This window comes from Cavia porcellus, unplaced genomic scaffold (genome assembly GCF_034190915.1).
Source record: "Cavia porcellus strain 051 isolate PalLab524CR breed Dunkin Hartley unplaced genomic scaffold, mCavPor4.1 scaffold_37, whole genome shotgun sequence".
Taxonomy (NCBI): Eukaryota; Metazoa; Chordata; class Mammalia; order Rodentia; family Caviidae; genus Cavia; species Cavia porcellus.
In genome coordinates, this window is record NW_026947520.1 from 9,746,421 (window position 1) to 9,767,575 (window position 21,155).

At 49.7% G+C, this 21,155-nt stretch overlaps 2 protein-coding genes across 10 annotated transcripts in view; one reads left to right on the forward strand and one right to left on the reverse strand.

The window, feature by feature from the left end:
- Window positions 1-375: 375 nt before the first annotated feature.
- Lctl (lactase like) lies at window positions 376-11,821 on the forward strand. 7 transcript variants are annotated; one of them, XM_023562233.2, is made up of 14 exons: window positions 376-518; window positions 848-987; window positions 1,417-1,580; window positions 2,059-2,146; window positions 2,310-2,419; window positions 4,261-4,389; window positions 4,476-4,571; window positions 6,041-6,095; window positions 6,187-6,348; window positions 7,587-7,861; window positions 8,712-8,838; window positions 8,954-9,153; window positions 10,108-10,171; window positions 11,542-11,821. In XM_023562233.2, the coding sequence occupies exons 1-14, from the start codon at window positions 430-432 to the stop codon at window positions 11,655-11,657; spliced, it is 1,815 nt and encodes a 604-aa protein (XP_023418001.2). In that variant the 5' UTR covers window positions 376-429; the 3' UTR covers window positions 11,658-11,821. The 7 variants fall into 7 exon arrangements, with proteins under 7 accessions (XP_023418001.2, XP_063099378.1, XP_063099379.1 ...); XM_063243308.1 differs by having other exon boundaries at window positions 6,232-6,348; XM_063243309.1 differs by lacking the exon at window positions 6,187-6,348.
- The window catches only part of Zwilch (zwilch kinetochore protein), a 32,552-nt gene continuing 22,702 nt past the window's right edge, over window positions 11,306-21,155 (reverse strand). For 2 of the 3 annotated variants that reach the window (XM_003463473.4, XM_013145449.3), the window contains 5 exons: window positions 20,496-20,524; window positions 19,343-19,479; window positions 18,217-18,312; window positions 16,183-16,295; window positions 12,401-13,922 (listed from right to left, as the gene is read on the reverse strand). In XM_003463473.4, coding sequence (XP_003463521.1) covers window positions 13,834-13,922; window positions 16,183-16,295; window positions 18,217-18,312; window positions 19,343-19,479; window positions 20,496-20,524 — 464 coding nt within the window. In that variant the 3' untranslated portion in view covers window positions 12,401-13,833. Of the gene's footprint in view, window positions 11,765-12,400; window positions 13,923-16,182; window positions 16,296-18,216; window positions 18,313-19,342; window positions 19,480-20,495; window positions 20,525-21,155 lie in introns of those variants that run through there. The other variant, XM_063243314.1, reaches the window with a different exon arrangement.

Consider the following 21,155-nt stretch of genomic DNA (forward strand, 5'->3'; position numbering starts at 1 on the left):
TTTTTCTATAAACATTATGTACTACAAACATGAACTAATTGAAAAAAATTAAGTTACAGTATGCAAGAGGAAGAAAAAAGAGAGAGAGAGAAGGCGAGCCCAACAACAAGGGCGGAGGCTGGGCATGCTGAAGGCAGGAGGCTGAGGTTGTGCTAGGCATTGGACACAGGTTTGAGCCTGGGCCCAGCAGGTGATAGCATTGGAGGAACAAGGGAGGGATTGAGCACAGGGCTGGGGAAGGGGACTGGCGAGAAGAGACTGAAGGGACCCTCCACTGCCAGGAAGCCCGGCCAGCAGAGCAGGGCACTGGGCCAGGCCGCCTGCTGACTGGGGCCTTGTGGGCCAGCTCAGCACTCTGTCCCCCACCCCCACCACTGAAACTCTCTGCAGGAGGTCAGGTGGCAGCCACAGCTGGGACCAGAGCCTTCCATGCTCAGGGTGGCAGTGAACGCCCGCCCAGGCTGTCCGAGATCGGCAGCTGCTCTGGGACCTGCAACAAGCCTGGATGAGCTGGCGAGGTTGGTGCCAGCGAGCGGGTCCAAAGGGGAAGGGGTCCTCCTAATCATAGCGTGGGTGACCCCAGCTGGGGGTGGGGGGCAGGCACCTGCCCCGGTGGGTGAAAGTCGGACTGCTGGGACACTGAACTGTCCCCCACCAGCTGGGGCGAACGGCCACTTCGGAGCCTCACCCCTGGGCCCGGCTCTGCCCTGGGCACAGTGCATTCCAGGAATGGGGCTCAGCACCCACTCAGCCCCTGCGGCGGGCTCAGAGGCACGCCCACCTCTTTCTCCCGTCCCCGGAGCAAGGACGTGGCCCGTCCTGGTGGCTCCATGGACGCGTCCTGCAGGTATGGAGGAGGGCCGGGTGCCATGAGACGGGCGCAGGCTGCCACCTTCTGGTGGCCGCTCGTGCTGCTGTCCGGGCTGCGCGCTACAGAACAGGGAGCCTTCGAAGAGGCGTCCTTCTACTATGGAACCTTCCCGCCTGGTATGTGCGGCCCCTGCAGGCTGCTGCTCTGGCTGTGTGTCCGTCCGTCGGTCTGCTCGTGTCTCTGGCCTGCTTTCCCTTGGCTGATGTGCCAGCCCTTTTGGTGGTCTACTTCTTTGCTGTAGGATGATGTACCTTCATGGGGTTGTTCTAAAAGTAAAAACAAGAAACCAAGGGCGCGCGCTGGGAATCGCACTCAGCTGCTTGGGAGGCTGGGACATGAGAAGCCCAGGTTTGGGGCCAGCCTGGGCCATTCATAAAAAAGGGTCGGGTGTGGGGCTGTAGCCCTGGCTCCCATCCCCACAGAGTTTTCGCAGTTCCTACTCAGTGCTAGACAGGAATGAGCGCTGAGTATACAGCAAGCGAAAGCAGCGCAACTCCCCGACCTGCTCTGCTCTCAGGGGCCCAGCTTGGGGTCTCCACCTACAGGCTTTTCCTGGGGCGTGGGCAGCTCCGCTTTCCAGACAGAGGGTGCCTGGGATGAGGACGGGAAGGGGCCCAGCATCTGGGACGACTTCACGCACAGCGGGAAGGGACACGTGCTCCGGGGTGAGACAGCGGACTCGGCCTGTGACGGCTACTACAAGGCCCAGGTGAGCGTGGAGAGCGAGTGCGCATGTCAGTGCGCCTGCGCATGCGCAGGAGAGATGCTAAAGGTTCCACGTGGCGTGATCGCCCCTGTGCAGCGCAAAGGTGCAGGTGCCAGGACGCTAGCGGAAGCGTGGCAGCCTGGACCAGGGCCCCAGTCCTGCAATAGGGCTGTCGAGCCAGTACCACCACCCCCCGGCCTGAGACTCGCCCCCTGTGGAGAAATGGGACCTGCTTGGCCTCAGCACCCACTTTCTCCTTGGACTCACTCCTTGGGGAATTTTTCACCCATGCTCCCTTGTCGAAGTACCTCCATATCCGCATCCTACATAACTCTGGGCTGCAGGTGGTGTATCCCAGCTCCATAGCGCAGAGACAGGGCTCCCTCACCCGCTCAGAGCCACCCACGGGCGCTATGAGCCCGACACCCCGCACATCCCTCCTCCGCATCCCAGCCGACCGCCTGGCTGTCCAACCCGGCAGGAGGACATCCTGCTGCTGAGGGAGCTGCATGTCTGCCACTACCGCTTCTCCCTGTCCTGGCCCCGGCTGCTGCCCACGGGCGTCCGAGGTGAGCACTGCTCCTCCAGAGACACCGGGCTTGGCCAGCGGTGCCCCCCACAGCCGGCACGGCAGGTGGGGTGCAGGGGGTCATGTGCTGTCCAGCCTGCAAAGCCCAGGACCCCATGATGCAGCCACGGACCTTTCCTCTGGGGTACCCTTTTCTCCCACAGCCGAGCAGGTGAACGAGAAAGGGATCAAGTTCTACAGCGACTTCATCGACGCCCTCTTGAGGAGCAACGTCACCCCCATCGTGACCCTGCACCACTGGGACCTGCCGCAAGTGAGGCGCAGGGGGAGGAGGCGGAGACCCCAAGGTATGGGCGGGTGGAGAAACCCTAATTCACGCAGAGCTGTCTGTCAGTGGGACCTGCGACCTGGGAAGGACGGGAATTTATTCTGCAGTTCCAGGTGCTGGGAAAGCCACAGCCCAGGCGCCCCAGGAGCAGGGTCTGTCTGTGGCCACAAGATGGCGCATTGACCTCTGTCTTCTGTGGGAAAGGACGCTGGTCCCCGCCCCCAGAGGCAGAAGCCAGAGGGATGGAAAGTGCGATGACACCTAAAGCCCTGGTGAAGAGGGAGCCCCCATGATTAAGCACCCAAGGGCAGACCTCTTAGCCTGGGTACAGTGGGGACTAAACTCTCACCTGAATTTAGGGAACAGGTACCTCGAGCCACAGTACTTACGCACTGCGGGTCACACTAGTTGATCTGTGCTAAGTGCAGGGTGTGGATCCCGATGGTTTCCACACCATTTGGCATTAAAACAAAGTCCGAAAGCTACTAAGAAGTACCTTCGTCCTCTTCCTTGTGCAAGGGTCGGAACCAGAGCCCCATCCCTGCTAGGTTAGGGATGGAGAGCAGACCTCCCTCCCTAGCCCACGAAACACCTTGGACTTGCTCGGTGACAGGGCGTGCACACATTAGTTTGTTCTAATGATGATGTCCAGCTTCTTTCCCATGTGTTGGTGGGGGTATCCAGAGCCTTCACAAACGCCCCCAGGCCCAGCTGCAAAATCTCAGCAGGTGCATGTTCACCATGCTTGGTGAGGCCCCACAGCAGACACAGGAAAGCCAAAGGCAGAGTGCCATGCTCTGGGGCAGATGGGACAGGGTACAGGACTGGAGAGGTCAGAGGACGAAGCTGGGTTTCATTGAGATGTCCAGGAGCAGCTTTCTGAAGATGAAGGCTTGGGCAGTAGGGGAGGAAAGCACAGTGGCTGGAAGGAGGCTGGGCAGGCGATTTGGTTGGAGCTGAGGAGCCAACAGAGGTGGGGGAGGCTGGTGCCTTCGGGAGCAGCTTGGGGCCAAGCTCAGGTGACTGGGACTGGGGCTCACTTTGGGGGCCACTAAGCAGGGTGGGGCCGGGGGATAGGGCAGGCTTTAGGGAAAGAAATAGAAACCTCTTCCAGTTGCCACTCTCCCACCCCTAGAGACCCCAGCCCACATAGTCACTGCACAGAAGCCTTGAGCCCGACGCATGTGCAGAGCCCACCCCACTGCACAGCAAACCGGCTTCGGTCAGCTCTTAGATCCTTTCCACCCAGGGCCGGGTCTCCTCTCTTCACAGCGTATATATTACAGCTGCTTTTCCCAGAATCAGCCTTCTCCCTGGGCATTTTGTTTTTGGAAACAGGGTCTTGCTATGTACCCCAAGCCAGCTTCAGAACTCACAGTAATACTTCTGCTTCAGAACTCACAGTGATCCTCCTGCTTCGGCCTCCTGAGTGCTGGGATTATATGCTAAGCAAGCACTCTGCCATTGAACTACATCTCAGTCCTTATTTTTCGAGACAGGGTCTTACTAAATTGCCCTGGCTGGCCCTGAATTTGTGATAATCAGCCTCTTGAATAGCTGGGATTACAAACATGTAGCAACATTCCTGGCATTTAGTATTCTTTTTATTTTGATGCTAAGCGTGTGCTGCACCATTAGCCACACCCCTAGGTCCCTAGCTCCCCTTTAAATTGTTTGAAGGCTCCCATCTGGTCTTGGGTCCTTGCTCCCTGTTCCTGAGCAGGGCCCCCTAAAAACTGCCCCCCCCCCACTGGCATTGCTGTTTCTCCCACATGTGTGGCCGGCTGGCCCCAGACATTCCTGGGTGCCCACTTCTCTGTTGGCAGCTGCTCCAGGACCGATTCGGTGGGTGGCAGAATGCCAGCATGGCCAGTTTCTTCCGGGACTACGCTGACCTGTGCTTCGAGGTCTTCGGGGACCGTGTAAAGCACTGGATCACATTCAGCGACCCTCGGGTACATGCATCATCTCTCAGAGGGGGAGCCCTGCACAGTTTTGCGCTGCTCACAGGTCCTGCAGTCCCCACTTGCTGTCTCCACAGGCCATGGTAGAAAAGGGCTATGAGACGGGTGAGCATGCACCAGGCCTGCGGCTGCATGGTACCGGCCTATACCAGGCGGCACACCACATCCTCCAGGTAAGTGGCCCGACACCTGTGTGGCCAGCCTGGCCTCGGTGTCTGCCAACTGCTCAGGGCCTAGGTCACCATGCATAAGTAGAACAGTGGTGAAGTTAGGAGTGGCTGGCTGTGGACCCCAGCTGCGGGAGGGGACCACTGGGAAGCAGCACTGCAGAGCCTGACACCTTGCAGGGCCTGGAAGTGACTCTGCGAAGCTGCCTAGAGACAGGGGTCTCTTAGTGCAGAAGGCGGACGGTCTGTTCAAACTGGTCAGCCAGGGGCTCCGAGGGCTCATCAGACCCTAACATTCTCACTGGGGAGAGGGCTTTCTCCCTTTGGCTTCTCTTTGAGGTCTTTTGTTTGAGATGGGGTCCAGGCTGGCCTTGAACTCATTGTGTAGTCCAGGCTGGCCTTGAACACCTGTCGATCTTCCTGCCTCAGCCTCTAGAGTGCTGGGATTACAGGTGTGTACCACCACCTTGGGCTGGTTTAAGATTTTTTAAACTGAGTATTTAAGGGCAGAATTCTGACGACATCTGTAGTAATGAACTTAGAGACTTTTCAGACTTTCACTGTAAGAGCTGGTTAAATGTGACTCCCGTGTAGTGACATCCCCAGGGTTCATTATAGCTCTCTCGTTGGTTACTGCTGGCTGGCAGAAGGGAGGTGAGGTGATCATTAAGGGTTCTGAGGAGTCACAGCACCCCCAGTTTCTATAGCCTTGCAATCATCAGTTAAATCAGTGTTAATCAGCAAGGGTCACAGTCATGCTGGCAGGCTGGTGCATACCTACAATCCAGCACTCAGGATGATGACGCAGGAGGAACTCCACAGGTTGGAGGACGCCTGAGTCACATAGTAAGTTTAAGGCTAGCCTAGACCTCATAGCGAGTCCCTGTCTCAAACAAACCAAGTATCAGAATCACACGCAGGCCTGATGAAAACTCTTCGCTGGGCTGCACCCAGAGCTCTGATGGAGTCCTGGCCAAGGCCCAGGGAATTCCTAACCAGGTTCCCAGAGAGGAACCGCTGCCCCAGCTCGCTTCTGTGCTGGCCTTTGGCATGGGCTGGAAGGCAGGCTATCTGGCCACAGGGGCAGAACAGGACAGCAAGTGGCCTCCTTGCCTTCCACCCCATTTCTCACATACCCATTGGACATTCTCCTCGCTTCCCAACACCTGTGGGAAAAGACCTACAGAAAACCAGGAAAGAAGGACGGTAGCAAAAACCCTATTAGCAAAAATCAAGTCGTTTGTGGCAGGCTTACACCAAGCCTCCCCTACGATACCAAGACAGTCAAGTTCTTACTGCAGAAGTTGGAGAAAGGGAGGCTGCAGGTCAGTCATAATAATAAGCCGGGCTTAGGGCACTGGTGGGCGTGACACGGGACCTCCAGTGCAGGGAGGGGTAGGAAGGGCACCGCAGGGTGAAGGAGAATAGACATGAGTGAGCCAGGGGCTCGTGGTTAATTCCCGCCTCTCCTACAGGCCCATGCGCAAGCCTGGCATTTGTATGACAGCAGGTGGCGCAGCCGACAGCAAGGTGAGGCTAGACCGCCCCATGGGGCCAGGGCAGGGCCTGGGGCTGGGGCTGGGGCCACTTCCTGCCCCCTTGTCCTCTCCCCTCTACGAAGGCCTGGTGGGGATTTCTCTGAACTGTGACTGGGGGGAACCTGTAGACGTCAGCAACCCCAGGGACGTCGAGGCTGCCGAGCGGTATCTGCAGTTCTCCCTGGGCTGGTTCGCCAACCCCATCTATGCCGGCGACTACCCCCACGTCATGAAGGAACGCATTGGTGAGCGAGTCGTATTTCCTTGTGGTTGTGGAGTTTTTGAGACAGGCTCTCGCTGTGTAGCCCAGGCTGGCTCCAGACTCGCAGCAATCTTCCTGCCTCAGCCTCCTGAGCACTGGGTTTATAGGTACGTGCCACCACATTAGGCCACGTTTGCTATTTTAATTTCATCTAAATAGACTGTAATTTCATCTAAACAGAATGTACATACAAATAGAATGTACATATGCGCTAGATATTGTGTGGTGGTTTGGTACATGTGTAACATGGAAATTTGACACTGTGTAACATGGAAATTTGACACTGTGTAACATGGAAATCATTTTAAACGTATCTCCCATTTTACACTTCCAGGCTGGGGTGTAGTTTGGTAATGGAGTACTTTGTCTAGCATGTGGCAAGCCCTGGGTCCAATCTCCTTGCTGTAAAAAATAATAAGTTAAATCTTATTTCTTTATGATAGCCAGGTGTGGCAGTGTCACTGGGTAATCTTCTAAAAATGGCTTGCCATGTAAGCTTTGTTGTTCTGGAGTAATTATGTCTCTCTCTGAAGTTGGTTTCCAGGTTCTTCTTAAGGAATGGAATGAAAAATGGTAACAAAGTTTATTTGAAACATTAAAAATGAAGAGTAGGGGAGAACCTGACTCTGCAGAGTGAGCTTGGGCCCAATAAGATGGGGAAAAAGCAAGATAAACACCCCGTTGAGGACAGGGCACAGAGAGGGCTGTGGCGAGGAAAGGTGTCCGTGTGCTTTTACCCTGTCCAAATCTGGAGAAAATGGTGAGAACTTCTACATCCGGGTCCTGAGAGGCAGTGCTAGAATAATCCTACCTCTCTTGGGGGGACATCAGGTCCAGGCTGTCATCCTACTGAAAACCTGCTTGAGGTCTCAAAAGAAGTCCACATGCGGGCTGTCTGGGAACTGTTGTGTGTGTGCCTGGGATCTTGTCACTAACGGTTTATACCTGCTTCCCCTGTCAGTCTCACCGTGCCCTAATCTCCTGCCTCAGTGGCACACATTCATAACCCCAGCGCTCTAGGAGGCTGAGACAGGAGGAGTACAGTGAGTTGAAGGCCAGGCTGAACTGGTGAGCCTGGTGAGGCCCTGTCTCAAAAATCAAATGAAAGGCCAAAGCTGTACCTTCCACGCAACTTTCTGAAGTCCAACTTTCATGTCACCGTGCCAGTGCATCCAGGGAGCGTAAGACACAGGCTCCATCAAGTTCTCCTTTGTCTCACAGGAACAAAGAGCAGGGAACAGGGCCTGGACCTGTCTAGGCTGCCTGCATTCTCGCGCCAGGAGAAAAGCTACATCCGAGGCACCTCTGACTTCCTGGGCCTGGGTCACTTCACCACGCGCTACATCACCGAGCGGAAGTTCCCCTCCCGCCAGGGGCCCAGCTACCAGAACGACCAGGACTTGGTAGAATTTGTTGACCCAGACTGGCCAGATCCGGGGTCTCCAGGCCTCTGCTCCGTGCCATGGGGTTTCAGGCGGCTCCTCCATTTTGCTCAGGTGCTCATCAGTCAGCTACGTTGGGACCTTAGCTCTCAGCTCACTGCTCACAGTGTGGCCCCGGGGCTCCTGGAAAGTCAGTGACATGGTGACCACAGCCATGCCTCCTTCAGGAGCTGCCCAGCACAGGCCCCGCACACAGACACCTCTGGGAAGGGCCACCACTGCTGAGGGAGCCTGAGGCACCCTGCTGCCCCTCACCTGATGTGGGACACATGGGAAAGAGCAGGACCAGAGTGCACTTTCCAACAGTGCTACTCACTGAAAAATACCTTTTCATATAAACTTGCCTCCTTGGGTTGGGGACAGAGCTCAGAGGCACAGTGCCTACCAGGCAAGCGTGATGCCCTGAGTTCAATTCCTGGTATCCCCCTCCAAAAAGAAAAACAAACTTGCTTCCTGGGTACACTCATCTCTAAATAAATGTTAACTAGCACAAAGTATATGCAAATATATACTTGATTTGAATGTGGCAGCTTTAGCTGGGAGTGGTGGTACATACTTGTAAATCCAGCACTCAGAAGGCTGAGGCAGGAGGCCACACCCTGGGCTGTAAGTGAAATTCAAGGTTGGACTGGGTTGGGTTACACAGCCAGGCCTGTCTCAAAATACCAAAAAACAAAAAACCATGGCAACCTGTAATACACACTGCCACGTGAGCTCCGACCCATAAACTCACTTATACATCAGAATGTTTTTTTCCTTAAAATGGGGTTTTGCTATGTAGCCCAGGCTGGCCTTGAACTCCCAATGATCCTCCTGTCTCAGCCTCCCAAGCACTGGAATTATGGGTGTCACTGTAACTAGTTATATCAGAATTTTAAAAAATATCTCTTACGCTCACTTTTAGACTCAATATGGCAATCCTCCCATATATGTGACAGAAAATGGAGCAGTGCAGAGATTGTACTGCACACATTTATGTGATGAGTGGAGAATTCACTACCTTAAAGGGTACATCAATGAAATGTTGAAAGGTGAGACATAAACCAAGATCATATTTTTCTAATAGCAACACCATTTAAAGTTGCTACCACCTTCACAATATTGTTCTCATAAAAACACTCAACATGGAACACAATGTCTTCCCAGCTCTGAAAGACGGTGTCGATGTGAGAGGGTACACGTGCTGGTCCCTGCTGGACCAGTTTGAATGGGACAAGGGCTACACACACAGGTACGGACTGTACCACGTGGCTTTCGCCATCAGAAGCAAGCCTCGCTACCCCAAGGCTTCGGCTCGCTTCTATAAGAAGATCATTGCGGCCAACGGGTTTCCTGGGCGCAGACAGGTAGGACCAATTATCCGTGCCACACTCAAGGCTCTGAAGGAGCTTGGCACTGGGCGCACAGCGTGTCCAGCGAGCACCTGTCCTCTTCCCTTCGTCAAACCCCACTTGGTCCCCACCACGCACACAACAAAGGATGTGCCTGGATCCTGGGGAACTGTCCTGCTCTAGGGAACTGTAAGGCACGATCAAGAGCCATCTCAAGGTAGAAGCTATTCCAGATGGGTCCGAATGCGAACATGCAGCCGGCATACCAGCTGGGTGTGACGGTGCACTGTAGTTACAGCACTGGGAAGGCTGAGACAGGAGGGTCCCTGTAAGTCTGAAGTCAGGCTGAGCTACACAGTGAGACTTGGTGTCAAAAAGCAAAAACCAGTAAGATCAGTTAAATAAAGTAAATGTATTATGACTGTCTTTTTTTTTTCTTTTTCTTTTTTTTTAAGACAGGGTCTTGCCATGTAGTCCAGGCTGGACTTGAACTTGCAATCCTCCTGCCTCAGCCTCCCAACTGCTGAGACAACAGGCATGGGGCACCATTCCTGCCTTCTTTTTATTTCTTTTCTGGTTTTTGAGGCAAGGTCTTGCCATGTAGTCCAAGATGCCCTGGCACTCACTAGATAGCCCAGGCTGGCCTCAAACTTTTGGCAATTTTTCTGCCTCAGCCTCTCAAGTGCTGGGATTATAGGCATGTGCTACCACACCCAGCTTTTCTTGTCTTTTCTTTCTTTTTTAAGACAGGGTTTCACTGTGTAGTTCAAGCTGACCTGGAACTCATGGCAATCCTGCCTCAGCCTCCCACATGCTGGGATGACAGGCACTATACCCAGCCATTCTCATGAACACTGAGGCGCGGGCCAACCATACTCAGCAAAAAGTATTTATTATGCCCTGCATTTATTTAAAAACTAACTTCAGTCACCCTAAGACAATAGCCCTTACCTAGTGGGTCTTTATTAGGTGCGAAGCTGGCACCAGGAAGCTTTGGAAACTTGCTTTGTCAATGACCAAATGCATGCTACAGGTGAGTACGAGCTCATTCTTTCTTTTGATGACTAAACTATAATACAAATGTACTATTTTACCAAAACATACACTTACCAGAAGTCAGTGCCTCAAACCACTTACAATTAAAAATGCATTTTTTTTCTTTACTGTGAAACAATGTTGAACTGATCTGTAAGTACTTTAGATATAAAAAAGACACTCACCATAAAGAAGTATTTGAATTCCGCTAATTCTGTTCTTCCCGAATCACACTGTGGCTTTACGTACCAAGCTCTGTGGGTAAAGTGGGCTGAGGGAGAGGGGATGAAAAGGGCTAAGGCTACTCCTGCTCCTCTCCTGGCTCGCTGCAGCACCCGCCTGCAGCAGCACCGGGCCTAAGTATCACATAACCCAGCGCAGCCAGCATCAGGCAGAACCGGCCAGAGTGGAGCCTGGCTGTGCACACCTGACCCTCGGCTCCCTGGGATGGGGAGGCGGCAGGGTCACACGTTTGAGCCCAGCCCAGGCAACTAAGCAACTTGATGAGACGCTGTCTCAAAATAAAGGCTGAGGCTATGGCTCAGTGAAAAGGCTCTGGGTTCACCCCAGAACTGAAAAAACAAAAGCTAAGATGTGTCATTTGTTTCTCTGAATTGTATCTTTCTCTATAATGACAATCAGAAATTCTTTCCTTTTTAATGAGGTATGGTGATGCACACCTGTAATCTCAGCACTCGGGAGGCTGAGGCAGGAGGGTTGCCATGAGTTCAAGGCCAGCCTGAGCTAGTGGGTTCAAGGGAGACCCTGTCTCAAAAAACCACACACACATACCAAAAAAAAAAAAAAAAAAAAAAAAAAAAAAAAAAATAAGGCAATGTGAATGGCATATATGCCACTGAACCAATATAAAATTACTGTGGTCCCCACGTGGAACTAACTGGCAGTGTCTGAGCTCCACCAGGACACAGCCTGTGCATGACCTGCCTCAGGAACCAGGTGCCCAGGGCCCCTGAGAGGTGGCACCAGTGAGGTGCTGAGTCCCCGCACCCAGCACTGTCAGGGGTGTGAGGGGCTTTGCAGGGTCTTTCCTTCACGAATCCCCACCTAGCAGGACGGGAGCCATGAAAGGCATAGGCTGATGCCATGACGGACACACACGAAGCAGAAACACTTACGCACACTGAGACTTTATTACAGCACCAGTACAAGAGCTGAGTGGAGACACTCCTGTATTTTGTGAAATATTTTACACGCTCCACGCAGTCTTCTCAGTTGGAGGTGCTGGGATGGAAGCCAGGGCTGCGTGCAGCCAGGCAGGACACACCCCCACAGTCCCCTTCCGCAGGGCTGGCTGGGGCAGCATCGCCGTGCTCCCTGTAGCTTCTCTGGCCCTCCTCACCGTTACAGAGCCCCTGCTCGGCCACATGCGCCTGGCCTCGGAGATCGCGGTGCCCACCGTGTGTGCCGCCTGCGTGCTCATCACAGCCCTGCTCCTCACCCTGCTGCTGCGGCACCCGCGCTGAGCCAGCCGGAGGAGGCAGCCACACCCCAGGAGCTCTTCAGGCCTGGGTGCGATGCGGCAGGGCCCTGGGAGCCTGCTGTCTGTCCTTCCTCCCCTTCTGGATATGTGCTTGCATTTAAGATTAGAAAAGGAAAACAGTGTAAGTGAAATAAAAGGCACCTGTGACCCCGTGGCTCCTGAAGTTGATGCTGACGTCTGCCGTACATCACACACACTTTTTCACAAACAGGACTGAGTGTGCAGTTCTGTGACTTCAATGTTTTCATTTGAAGTGTGCCCCAAGACGGTATTGTTCAATACAATGTCTGCCAACTCAGCGCTGTCCTGGGAGAAGGCGGGCATCACTCCAGGGACAGTGACATTTTCAGGCTGTAGATCTCTTAGCCCATTTGGAGAAAGTACTGGGTAAGCACGGAAAGAATGAGTGTGCCTACTTCCCTGAGATCCACTTTCTATAAATTCAGTTCACTACAGGCTGGGTGTGGTGCACACCCACAGTCCCTGTATGCAAGAGGCTGAGACAGGAAGATCGCCCTTAGCTTGAGACCGCCCTGAGCTATATAACAAGATTAAGGCCAGCCCAAAAGACATGACAAGACCCTGTCTCAAAAAAACAAAATAAATCCAATTCACTATGCCCAACGAGATAACACAAAGAAATACTATCGAATATTTATATAGATTAAAAATAAAATTAAGACAAAAAATAAATATTAGGTATTTACAAATAGGTAACCAGGTACATTTTTCTTCTAAATACAAGTCTATTTTATTCTTAATGCTAAAATGCCAACAGCAATCTCCATTTATTAGGGAACAAAACAGCTTACAAAGCAACAGTCAAGTCATACACATTATTTGATTCCATTTAGGTTTCAGAAAAAAGTAAGAGTAGGAATATCATTTTATTAGTTCCTTTGGTTAATGCTAGCTCTAATCAGATTTTAATGCGTGTTTACACCTGGGCCTTCATTCTGCAAATGTTCTGTTGCTGCAGTGACCACACGGGAGTGTATCTGTTTCCATACTGACTCTCCCGAGCGTCCCTAGGGCAGCTGTCATTGCAAGCAATCATTTGCTCTTTGTGTGTGTGTGTGTGTGTGTGTGTGTGTGCGCGCGCGTGTATCTGAGACAGGGTCTCAAAATATAGCTAACGCTGCTGTCAAGCTCACTCCAGTCCTCCTCCCTCAGCCTCCTGGTGCTGGGGTTACAGGAATGCGCCACCACACTCAGTAAACAGTCATTTCTTGTACTGAATATATTTGATAAATTTGGTATTTCCTGCTCTATTACCTTATAAAAGTTAACCAAAAATTCAATTTTTAGTCACCCTGCATGTAAATGATGGCTCACTAGGCTAGGGCTCCACCATTGAGCTGTGACCTCAGCCTTTTTTATTTCGAGGCTGTGATTCACTGAATTACCCTCGATGGCCTCTAGCAGGCCCTGCCAAGTCCACCTCAAAATGTTTTTAATAAAACTTCCCCCTCAGTGTCACAGTGCTATTTGTTCTGGATTCTTCTGCGCCACAATTTTGAAATCCAGCTCTTTCTACTGTACAGATTTAAAATGCAAAGGAATTACCCCCATTTCAAAAAAAATGTTTTTCATCTCCATATGACTAAACTTATCTAATAGTCTGACTACAACAGGTAGAAAATTAGAGCTGCACAGCTCAGTATGATGTGGTAAGCATGTGTTTACTGATTAATAATCCAAATTTTTTTAGTTTTTTATTTATTTATTTATTTATTTTATTTATTTATTTTTTGGTCTTTTTCCTTTTTATTGGTACCAGGGATCGAAGTCACGACTGCCTGCTTGCAAGGCAGGTGCTTATGCCGCTGAGCTAAATCCCCAGCCCCAGCTTTTTATTTTTTAATAACCAATATTGTTAATATAGCAAATCAACATTTAGAAATAACTAAAACAAAAGCTGGGCATGGTGGCGCATACCTGTAATCTCAGCTCTCAGGAGGCTGAGGCAAGAGGATCAAGAGTTGGAGGCCAGCCTGGACTACATAGCAAAACTGTATCAAGAAAGAGAGAGAGACAGAGAGAGAGAGAGAGAGAGAGAGAGAGAGATATGTGTCCTTAATATCCTAGGTGTCTTGGGAGAGAACACAGGGAACATAGAGAACACAGAGAGCCACGGCAGTGAGGGTGCCCAGGATCCTTTACTTGAAGTGCACCTGGCTGCAAGTGACCATGGTGATAAAAGACGTCTTTTCTTCCAGGCTCCCATTTAGGGTTAAGTCAGAAAAGTCTGTAAGAAGGAAGACAGTGTGATCAGAACTGCGTAATCCTGCCTGCTCTCCCACCATGTGTACTGCTTTTACGACAACGCAGTAATCTAAAGGTCACCTGAACAGCCCGGGTCCGCAACGCTAGGGAACCTGTTAGCAGTCAGCTGGGAAGAGTCATGTAAGTGTTAGCCCTCTGCAGGCACTTGGTACACAATTAAAACCCTAAAATTTTAGGAGATTTTGAAAAAAAGGTATTTGGGAATGTACTGCTTTGTTTTTTGCACTATGTCCACTAGGGTTAAACAACTGCCTTTAAAAAAAATAAACTGCCTTTCCCCACCTCTTAACAAGCATGTCACAGAAGAAATTCCACTTAGGATTTAAAGCCTGAGAGTTTGACACATACCCATTTTCCCTCCTGAAGGCTGTCTGCGTACTCAAAACAAGTGGGCCCCTCCCCATTCAGGTAAGAGCATGCCCATTTCTGGTCAACAGTGTGGTCCCCATTGCTCCCATCACTCTCACTCACTGTCGACCCTCTAGGGGACGCTCTCCCGGACCCCTTCTCCCCACCCCTTTAACTCCAATCATTATTCTTCTTCCATGGCAGCTCAAAGTGCACTTTCTCAAGCCCCTCTGCTTCAGATGTCAACTGTTCTACTCAACAGCATGATACAATTAGTTATATTGAAAAAGATAGTTTTTGACCGAAGTGTTAAGTCCAATAAAATAAAAAATCTAACTTCTTTGAGGTCAGTTGGAGATACATAGTGAGTTCAAGGCCAGCCTACACTACATGGACTTTGTCTCAGAAAGCAAAAAATTAAAAAATCTTCTAAATGCATCTTTAGCAAAAAATACATTATTAGCCTTTAATATTTATAGTGAAACCAGGCATGGTGGCACAATCCTACATCCCAGCCCTTGGGAGGCTGAGACAGGAGGAGCCCTGCAAGCAAGACTGAGGCCAGCCTGGACTGCACAGGGAGACCCTGCTTCAAACATACCAAGTTAAAAACAAATTACAACTAACTGCTTGGCATACACCCATAATTCCATTCAGGAGGCTGAGGCAGGAGGATTGCCATGAGTTCAAAACCAGCTGGACTACACAGTGAGTTCAGCCTAAACTACACAGCAACATCCTATCTTGAAAAACAAAATTACAACTAATGACAGATGTTTCTATGACACCTGAATCAAAACGTATCTGGGGAGAGACTGTTTTCTCTAAACAATTTGAAAAATACAATCAGTTAAATAGATTGTTATTTACATTCCTAGCAGTGGTGGATTACAATTCTATAAACCCCAACAAAAAGAATCTATCAAGGCAAACAATTAAGTGGGGTGGAGGGAGCCAACAACAGGACAATAACATGACAAGAATAAGTCAATACATATCAGTTATAACTATTCACCAATCAAAAGAAACAGACTAGCAAAATGAACTAAGAAGCAAGATCTGAGCCAGGGATTTAGCTGAGCGGCATAAGCACCTGCCGGGTAAGCATGAGGTCACAAGTTCAATCCCCAGTACCAAAAAAAAAAAAAAACCCAGCAAAATTCAACTGGGTGGGGTGGTGCATACCTCTAATCCCAGCAATTTGGGAGGTTGAGGCAGGAGGACTGTTGCAAGTTTGTGACCTGCCTGGGCTACAAAGTGAGCTCAAGGTCAACCTGAACTGCATAGAAAACCCCTGTCTCAAAATACACACACACACACACAACCAGCAAGATACAACATTATGCTGCATACAAGAAATACACTTAATTCAAAAGAAATTCATACACATAAAGTCAAAGGATGGAAAATACTCCATGTGACAGGAAACCAGAATAAAGCAGGAGTAGCTAGCTATTCTATTTGCAGAACAGGAAATTTCAAGTGGATTTCAGGCCAAAACTAATTAAGAAAGACAAAGGAGTTAACTACATCGTTGTAAAAGGAACAATCCAAGAGGAAGAGATGACAATCAAAAATATATATGCACCAAATACCAGCATACCCAGCCATATAAAACAAATATTAATGGACATGAAGAAATCAAATACATCCCTAGTGGTGGCTCATTAAGGCCTGTCCAAACTTCTTCCAAGGTTATCACACTCTCAATTTTCCTAGCATAAAAGTCATACTTTTTTTTAAGTACAGTTTACACCTACAGTTCAGGGCAATTATTTAAACTGGGTGCAAGAGCTATGGAATGATCCCTGCCAGGCAGATCTGGTTTCTTTCCTGTTGGGATAATCTGTCGGACAGACTGCAGACATCTTTACCAGGTTTGGGATAATTCAGGTGCTCCACCGGTGAGCTGTCACTCAGTTGCCAAACCGTTTTAACCTTTTTTTGACCACCGTTTATTTCTACTTTCCATTTCTGTGGCTTCTCACTGAGAAAAGAAGAAAAATTGTCAAGACACTACAACCAACAGTTGTTTCCTTCCTTCCTTCTACAGTCAGCAACGTCCTTATTCAATGAGCATCAAGGAAGAGGAGGCGACAATTCCCACCCTGCACAAGTACAAGCAGGGGTGGAGGCAACAAGAGCGACCATTCACAAGAGAGCCACTGCAGGCCAGGGGACAGCGGCAGGCAGGCAGGAGGCTGCAGAGATCACCAGAGTCTGTGCTGTGCGGGCAGGGGCACATGAAACAAGTCGGAAAAGCAGAGTCCCCAGCAAGGGAAGGCCGAGCCACAGTGCTGGCCGGGCAGCGTGCAGGGCGCACCTCGCTCAGAAGGGGAGCAGCGAGACCCGAGCAAGCAGCAGTGTGGAGAGGCCTGTCCTGGCGGGAACACCAGCGAGTGCTAGCCAGACCTGGATTTCACAACAAAATTTCAGCAGCAGCATAAATAAGAAAGGCAACGCAGACAGAACAGTGAAGAAAAGGCTTTTATCAGAGCCCAGGTATGAAATGAGGCAGATGTGAGGTACTAAGCGCCGATGATGTGAAAGTCTGGGGAAGGACAGAGTCAAGAGGGACGAAGGGAATCGGGAGATGGCGAGCACTTAAAGAGGAGACAGGGAGGGGCAGCAGGGAGTGGACCGAAAGTCCTGGGGTCCGCTCTGTGCAGCAGTGAGCACTGATGATGGTCACTTAAAAGAGGAAATAAAGGAGAAGGAAAAGGTTTGTGGGGGGGTAGGGGGCTCAGTTTGTTTTCTTTTTTTGCTTTGTTTTGTTTTTTGAGACAAAGTCTTGCTGTTTAGTTCAAGCTCCCTTGGATTCACTGGCTCAGCCGGCCTCAAACTCACAGCAATGCTTCTGCCTCAGCCTCCCAAGTACTGGGATCTCAGGCACGCAACCCCACACCAGCCTTGGTTTCTTTCCTGTTGGGATAATCTGTCAGACAGACTGCAGACATCTTTACCAGGTTTGTTTTCTTAAACTTTTTTTTTTAACTGACAAAACAGTTTATATTGTTTTTTGAGACAAACAAGGTCTCATCATGTAGTACAAGCTGGCCTCAAACTTGCAGCAACCCTCCTGCTTCTGCCTTGCAAGTGCTGGGATTATAGGTATATGTTGCCATGCCCAGCCTAAAATCAGTTTATACAAATGTGTCACCAAAATATAAACTATTTTAGGCCAGGCATGGTGGCACATGCTTGTAATCTCAGCACTTCGCAGGCTGAGGCAGAAAGAACAACACAGAATTGAGACTAACCTGGTTATAGTGAGTTCAATGCCAGCCTGAACACCACAGTGAGACCCTGTCTCAAAAAAAAAAAAAAAAAAAAGTAGCCAGGATCAAGACCAGCCTGGGATACAAAGTGAGTTAAAGGAGATCCTGCCTGAAACATAAACAGCAAATAAACAGGGGCAGTAGTGTAATAGTTTCAAGTCTCTCACACGTGGAGAGAAAATTCAAGGAGGCAGTCATGTGTGGCAGTCCCCAGCCATACCATCACCTTAGCCTCATGGTTTCCCGCCCCCAGCCACGATGGTTCTCTCACTTCTGCAGCCACACTCCTGGCCGTCTTTGCAGCATCCTGACTGTGTTCCTCCTATCTGTCATTTCCCCGGCTGCACATTCGCTTACATCTTATTCCATGAAAGAATTGCAAATTGAAAGCAACACAGAAGACTAGAGGCTCCCCGGTCTACAAAGAACAGGCACAAGCCTGAGAGAAGAATTAGGGGTATAGCCAGGCTACGGCTGCAGAGCCGGCCACAGAGTAAATTCCAGGGAACAGGCAGCTCGGGGCCACGAGGGCCCAAGGAGCACGGGCCCAAGGAGCACGGGCCCAAGGAGCACGGACCAAGGTCACCAGACCCACGGCTGGACTGCAAGTGCAGTCATGAAGCTGCTCACCTCTGATAGAAGCTTTTTACACAAGCTGGTCTGACTGGCAGTTGAAAAACATGTTGCTCATCAAGAGGATTTTGTTTATAGTATTTTATGCAGGATCTAAAAAAAGAGAGAAAAGAAACCCCAGGTTTTGGAAAAAAGAACCATTGGTGATAAAGGCTTTCTAACAGTCTAAGGTACAGGGAAACATTTTATTGGCTACCACAAACTACAACAAAAAGAGTGATTACAGAGCCACAGAGGTAAAAAGCAAACACGCACCCATCACCCTCACACAAAGACACACACAACATAGGTAAGGTTTTTTCTTTAAAACAAAATTTACTTCGCTTTGTAAAAGTTAGCAGTTAACATATTTTTCAGAAGTATAAAATATTATTTAATTTGAGCCCAAATAAAGGCTTCATTGAAAAGAAAGAAACATCAGAAAATACAAAAAGAGACAGAAAATGCAGACAAGCTTCATGGTTGTCAGCATCTGGGGAATTAATTCATTTATCTACAGATCTGCTAATGAAAAATCTTTTAGATTCTGTGAGTAAGAACAATTTCAAACTCTTCCCATCATATAACTGGGCAAACTGTCAATCTGGAAGAGACAGCGGGTGGCTTATTTCTAGGGAGATGCTGCACTCCTCATGTGAGTGACTCCAGTGAGACTTTTACCCACATGGTCAGAAGCTGGTTACACCAGTGCTGCCACCAGTCTCGGATGGGATTTGATTTCTCTCAGCTGTCACACGGATGACTTATCTGACTCAGGTTTAGAGGGACTGAGGAAGAGAAGAAGAGATTCCTACAAAGCACCTACTATGTGAGGTACCTTATACACATTCCTTCATCTAACCCTTGGAACAAACACGTCAAGGTATTAGAGCCTTTTAACCTGAGGAAAAAGACTTGGTGAGAAGAAACTTCTAAGGTCAGAAAGTGACACAGCCAAACCTGGTCCCTTTGAATCCAAAGCTTTTCCTTCCTCTGACCCTGACCCGCACTGCTGCTAACGTGAAGACAGACAGAGAGAATCAATGCCTTCTGGCCTAACTGGCAATAAAGCTAGACGCGTTCTGGCTGCTGGTTTTGGAAGAGAACACATTTCTGTGTCAGGAGACGAGAGAGACAGACTCACTGTGTTAAGGAAAACAGGAACTCGTGCTGAGGCTTGAGGAAAAGCATGCAGCTGACTGAGAGCTCCAGGATGTGGTGCAGTTTCTGGACGCGATGAACCTGCTCTTGTATCTCTACTAACGGAGAAATGAAGTATTCCTGGATTGAAAAAGTATAAGCAACACAGGTAGTTAAAGGATAAGGAGCATCTTGGGAAAGAAGACGGTTGTGGCCCCTGGATTATGCTTGACGGAAGGGAAGTAAGAACCAAAGAGGCCCCTGGACAGGAGTTAGCACCTGCCTGCACCCTTCCCTCCTTCAAAAGCGGCAGCATCAGTAAATGATGATACGTATTCTCAGGTGAAGGCAAATCGCAAAACCAGTTCACCAAAGGGCCCAGCTTTAGCTACCAGGAAGCTGAGCAAGTGTTCCAACAAGCTGCCCTTCTCATGTATGACTGTGAACTGTACACCCTTCTGGAAAAAAATCTGGCCATGTGTGCCAGTGCGCCGACATGCTTAGACACCTACTCTTATCCTGAGAATTCCTCCTGAGGAAGTAACCCGCACACACAGTGGCAGATCACAGCACCTGCCCACGCTCGCACTGATGCCACAGTGCGCGCCATGTGTTAAATCCTTCCGCTGGCGAGTCCCAAGCCCGGCACGATGGGCCCGTCAGTAACTGATAGAGGTCACTGTGGTGACCCCAGCAGGGAGCCCTCTAGAGGCAGTGACCATCAGAGAAGCTCTGAAGGAGCAAACACTCACACTGTGCGGAGCACAGCAGAGCAAAGGCTAAGAGCAGCCCAGAGGACCTGAGGCTGACCCTGAGCTGATACACTGAATACACTGAAGAACATGGCAAATACTTAGGACACCATCCCTCAAATATAGCAAACTAGCTCAGGAGAATATAAAACAAACCCCCCTTGCCGGGCAGCAGGCACCCCTGAGCAATTAGACAGGGGAGCTGTGTCACTGAGGGCGGTGGGGGCACTGAGCGGATGCGTCTCTCCTCTGTCTGACTGGGTGGTAACAATGATAGGGCACTGACTGTCTTACTGATGTTTCCTAGGACCTAGGACAGAGACTGGCACACGACAAGCACTTAACAACCGCACGCAGGATGGCTAAACACAATAAAAGCCAGTTTTAGAATAAAAATAAACTCACCAAATGATTCAAAGATGCAAGCTCCTGACCTATTAAAAAATATATACATACATATGTAAATAAACTTTAGGCATTGTCTATGACATGTTAAGGAACCTAGGTAAAAATTTTCATTGCTCATATATGAAAGAGATGGCCAAAAATAGTTCTTTACAACAGACAAATATTTCGGGTCAACAACAGCATAAATACATACAGTACTTGGCATGCTTCTTAATTTTTTAAGTTAGTAAAGGGACTCACTACAAAACTGATGAGTTGGCCTCTAATAGCACCGAGCATTGGATACTTAAAAAGGATCTCATTTCTGAGCTTCGGTATTCCCTATCCTTGGGAGGCTGAAGCAGGAGGACCTACAGTTTGAGGCCAACTTGAGCCAGGTAATGAGTTTAAGAGCAGCCTGGAGTAGATGACAACACTCTCACAAAAAAACCCAAAACTTTTTAATAAAACAGCATCTCACAAAAGGCCTTTTCTCAGTTATAGTGCTAACTTACAAAATCTCAAATGTCTGAACTAAAAGCAAGCAAAGAAAGACCCCTGCTGTATGTAATCTAGTATCCTTACTGGGTGGTGAATTAAGACACAAAAACGGGACACGCTGGCCTCGCAGTGCAGTGGGGCGGAGCCTAAACTGCAGATTAGCGAGGCAAGCAGAAC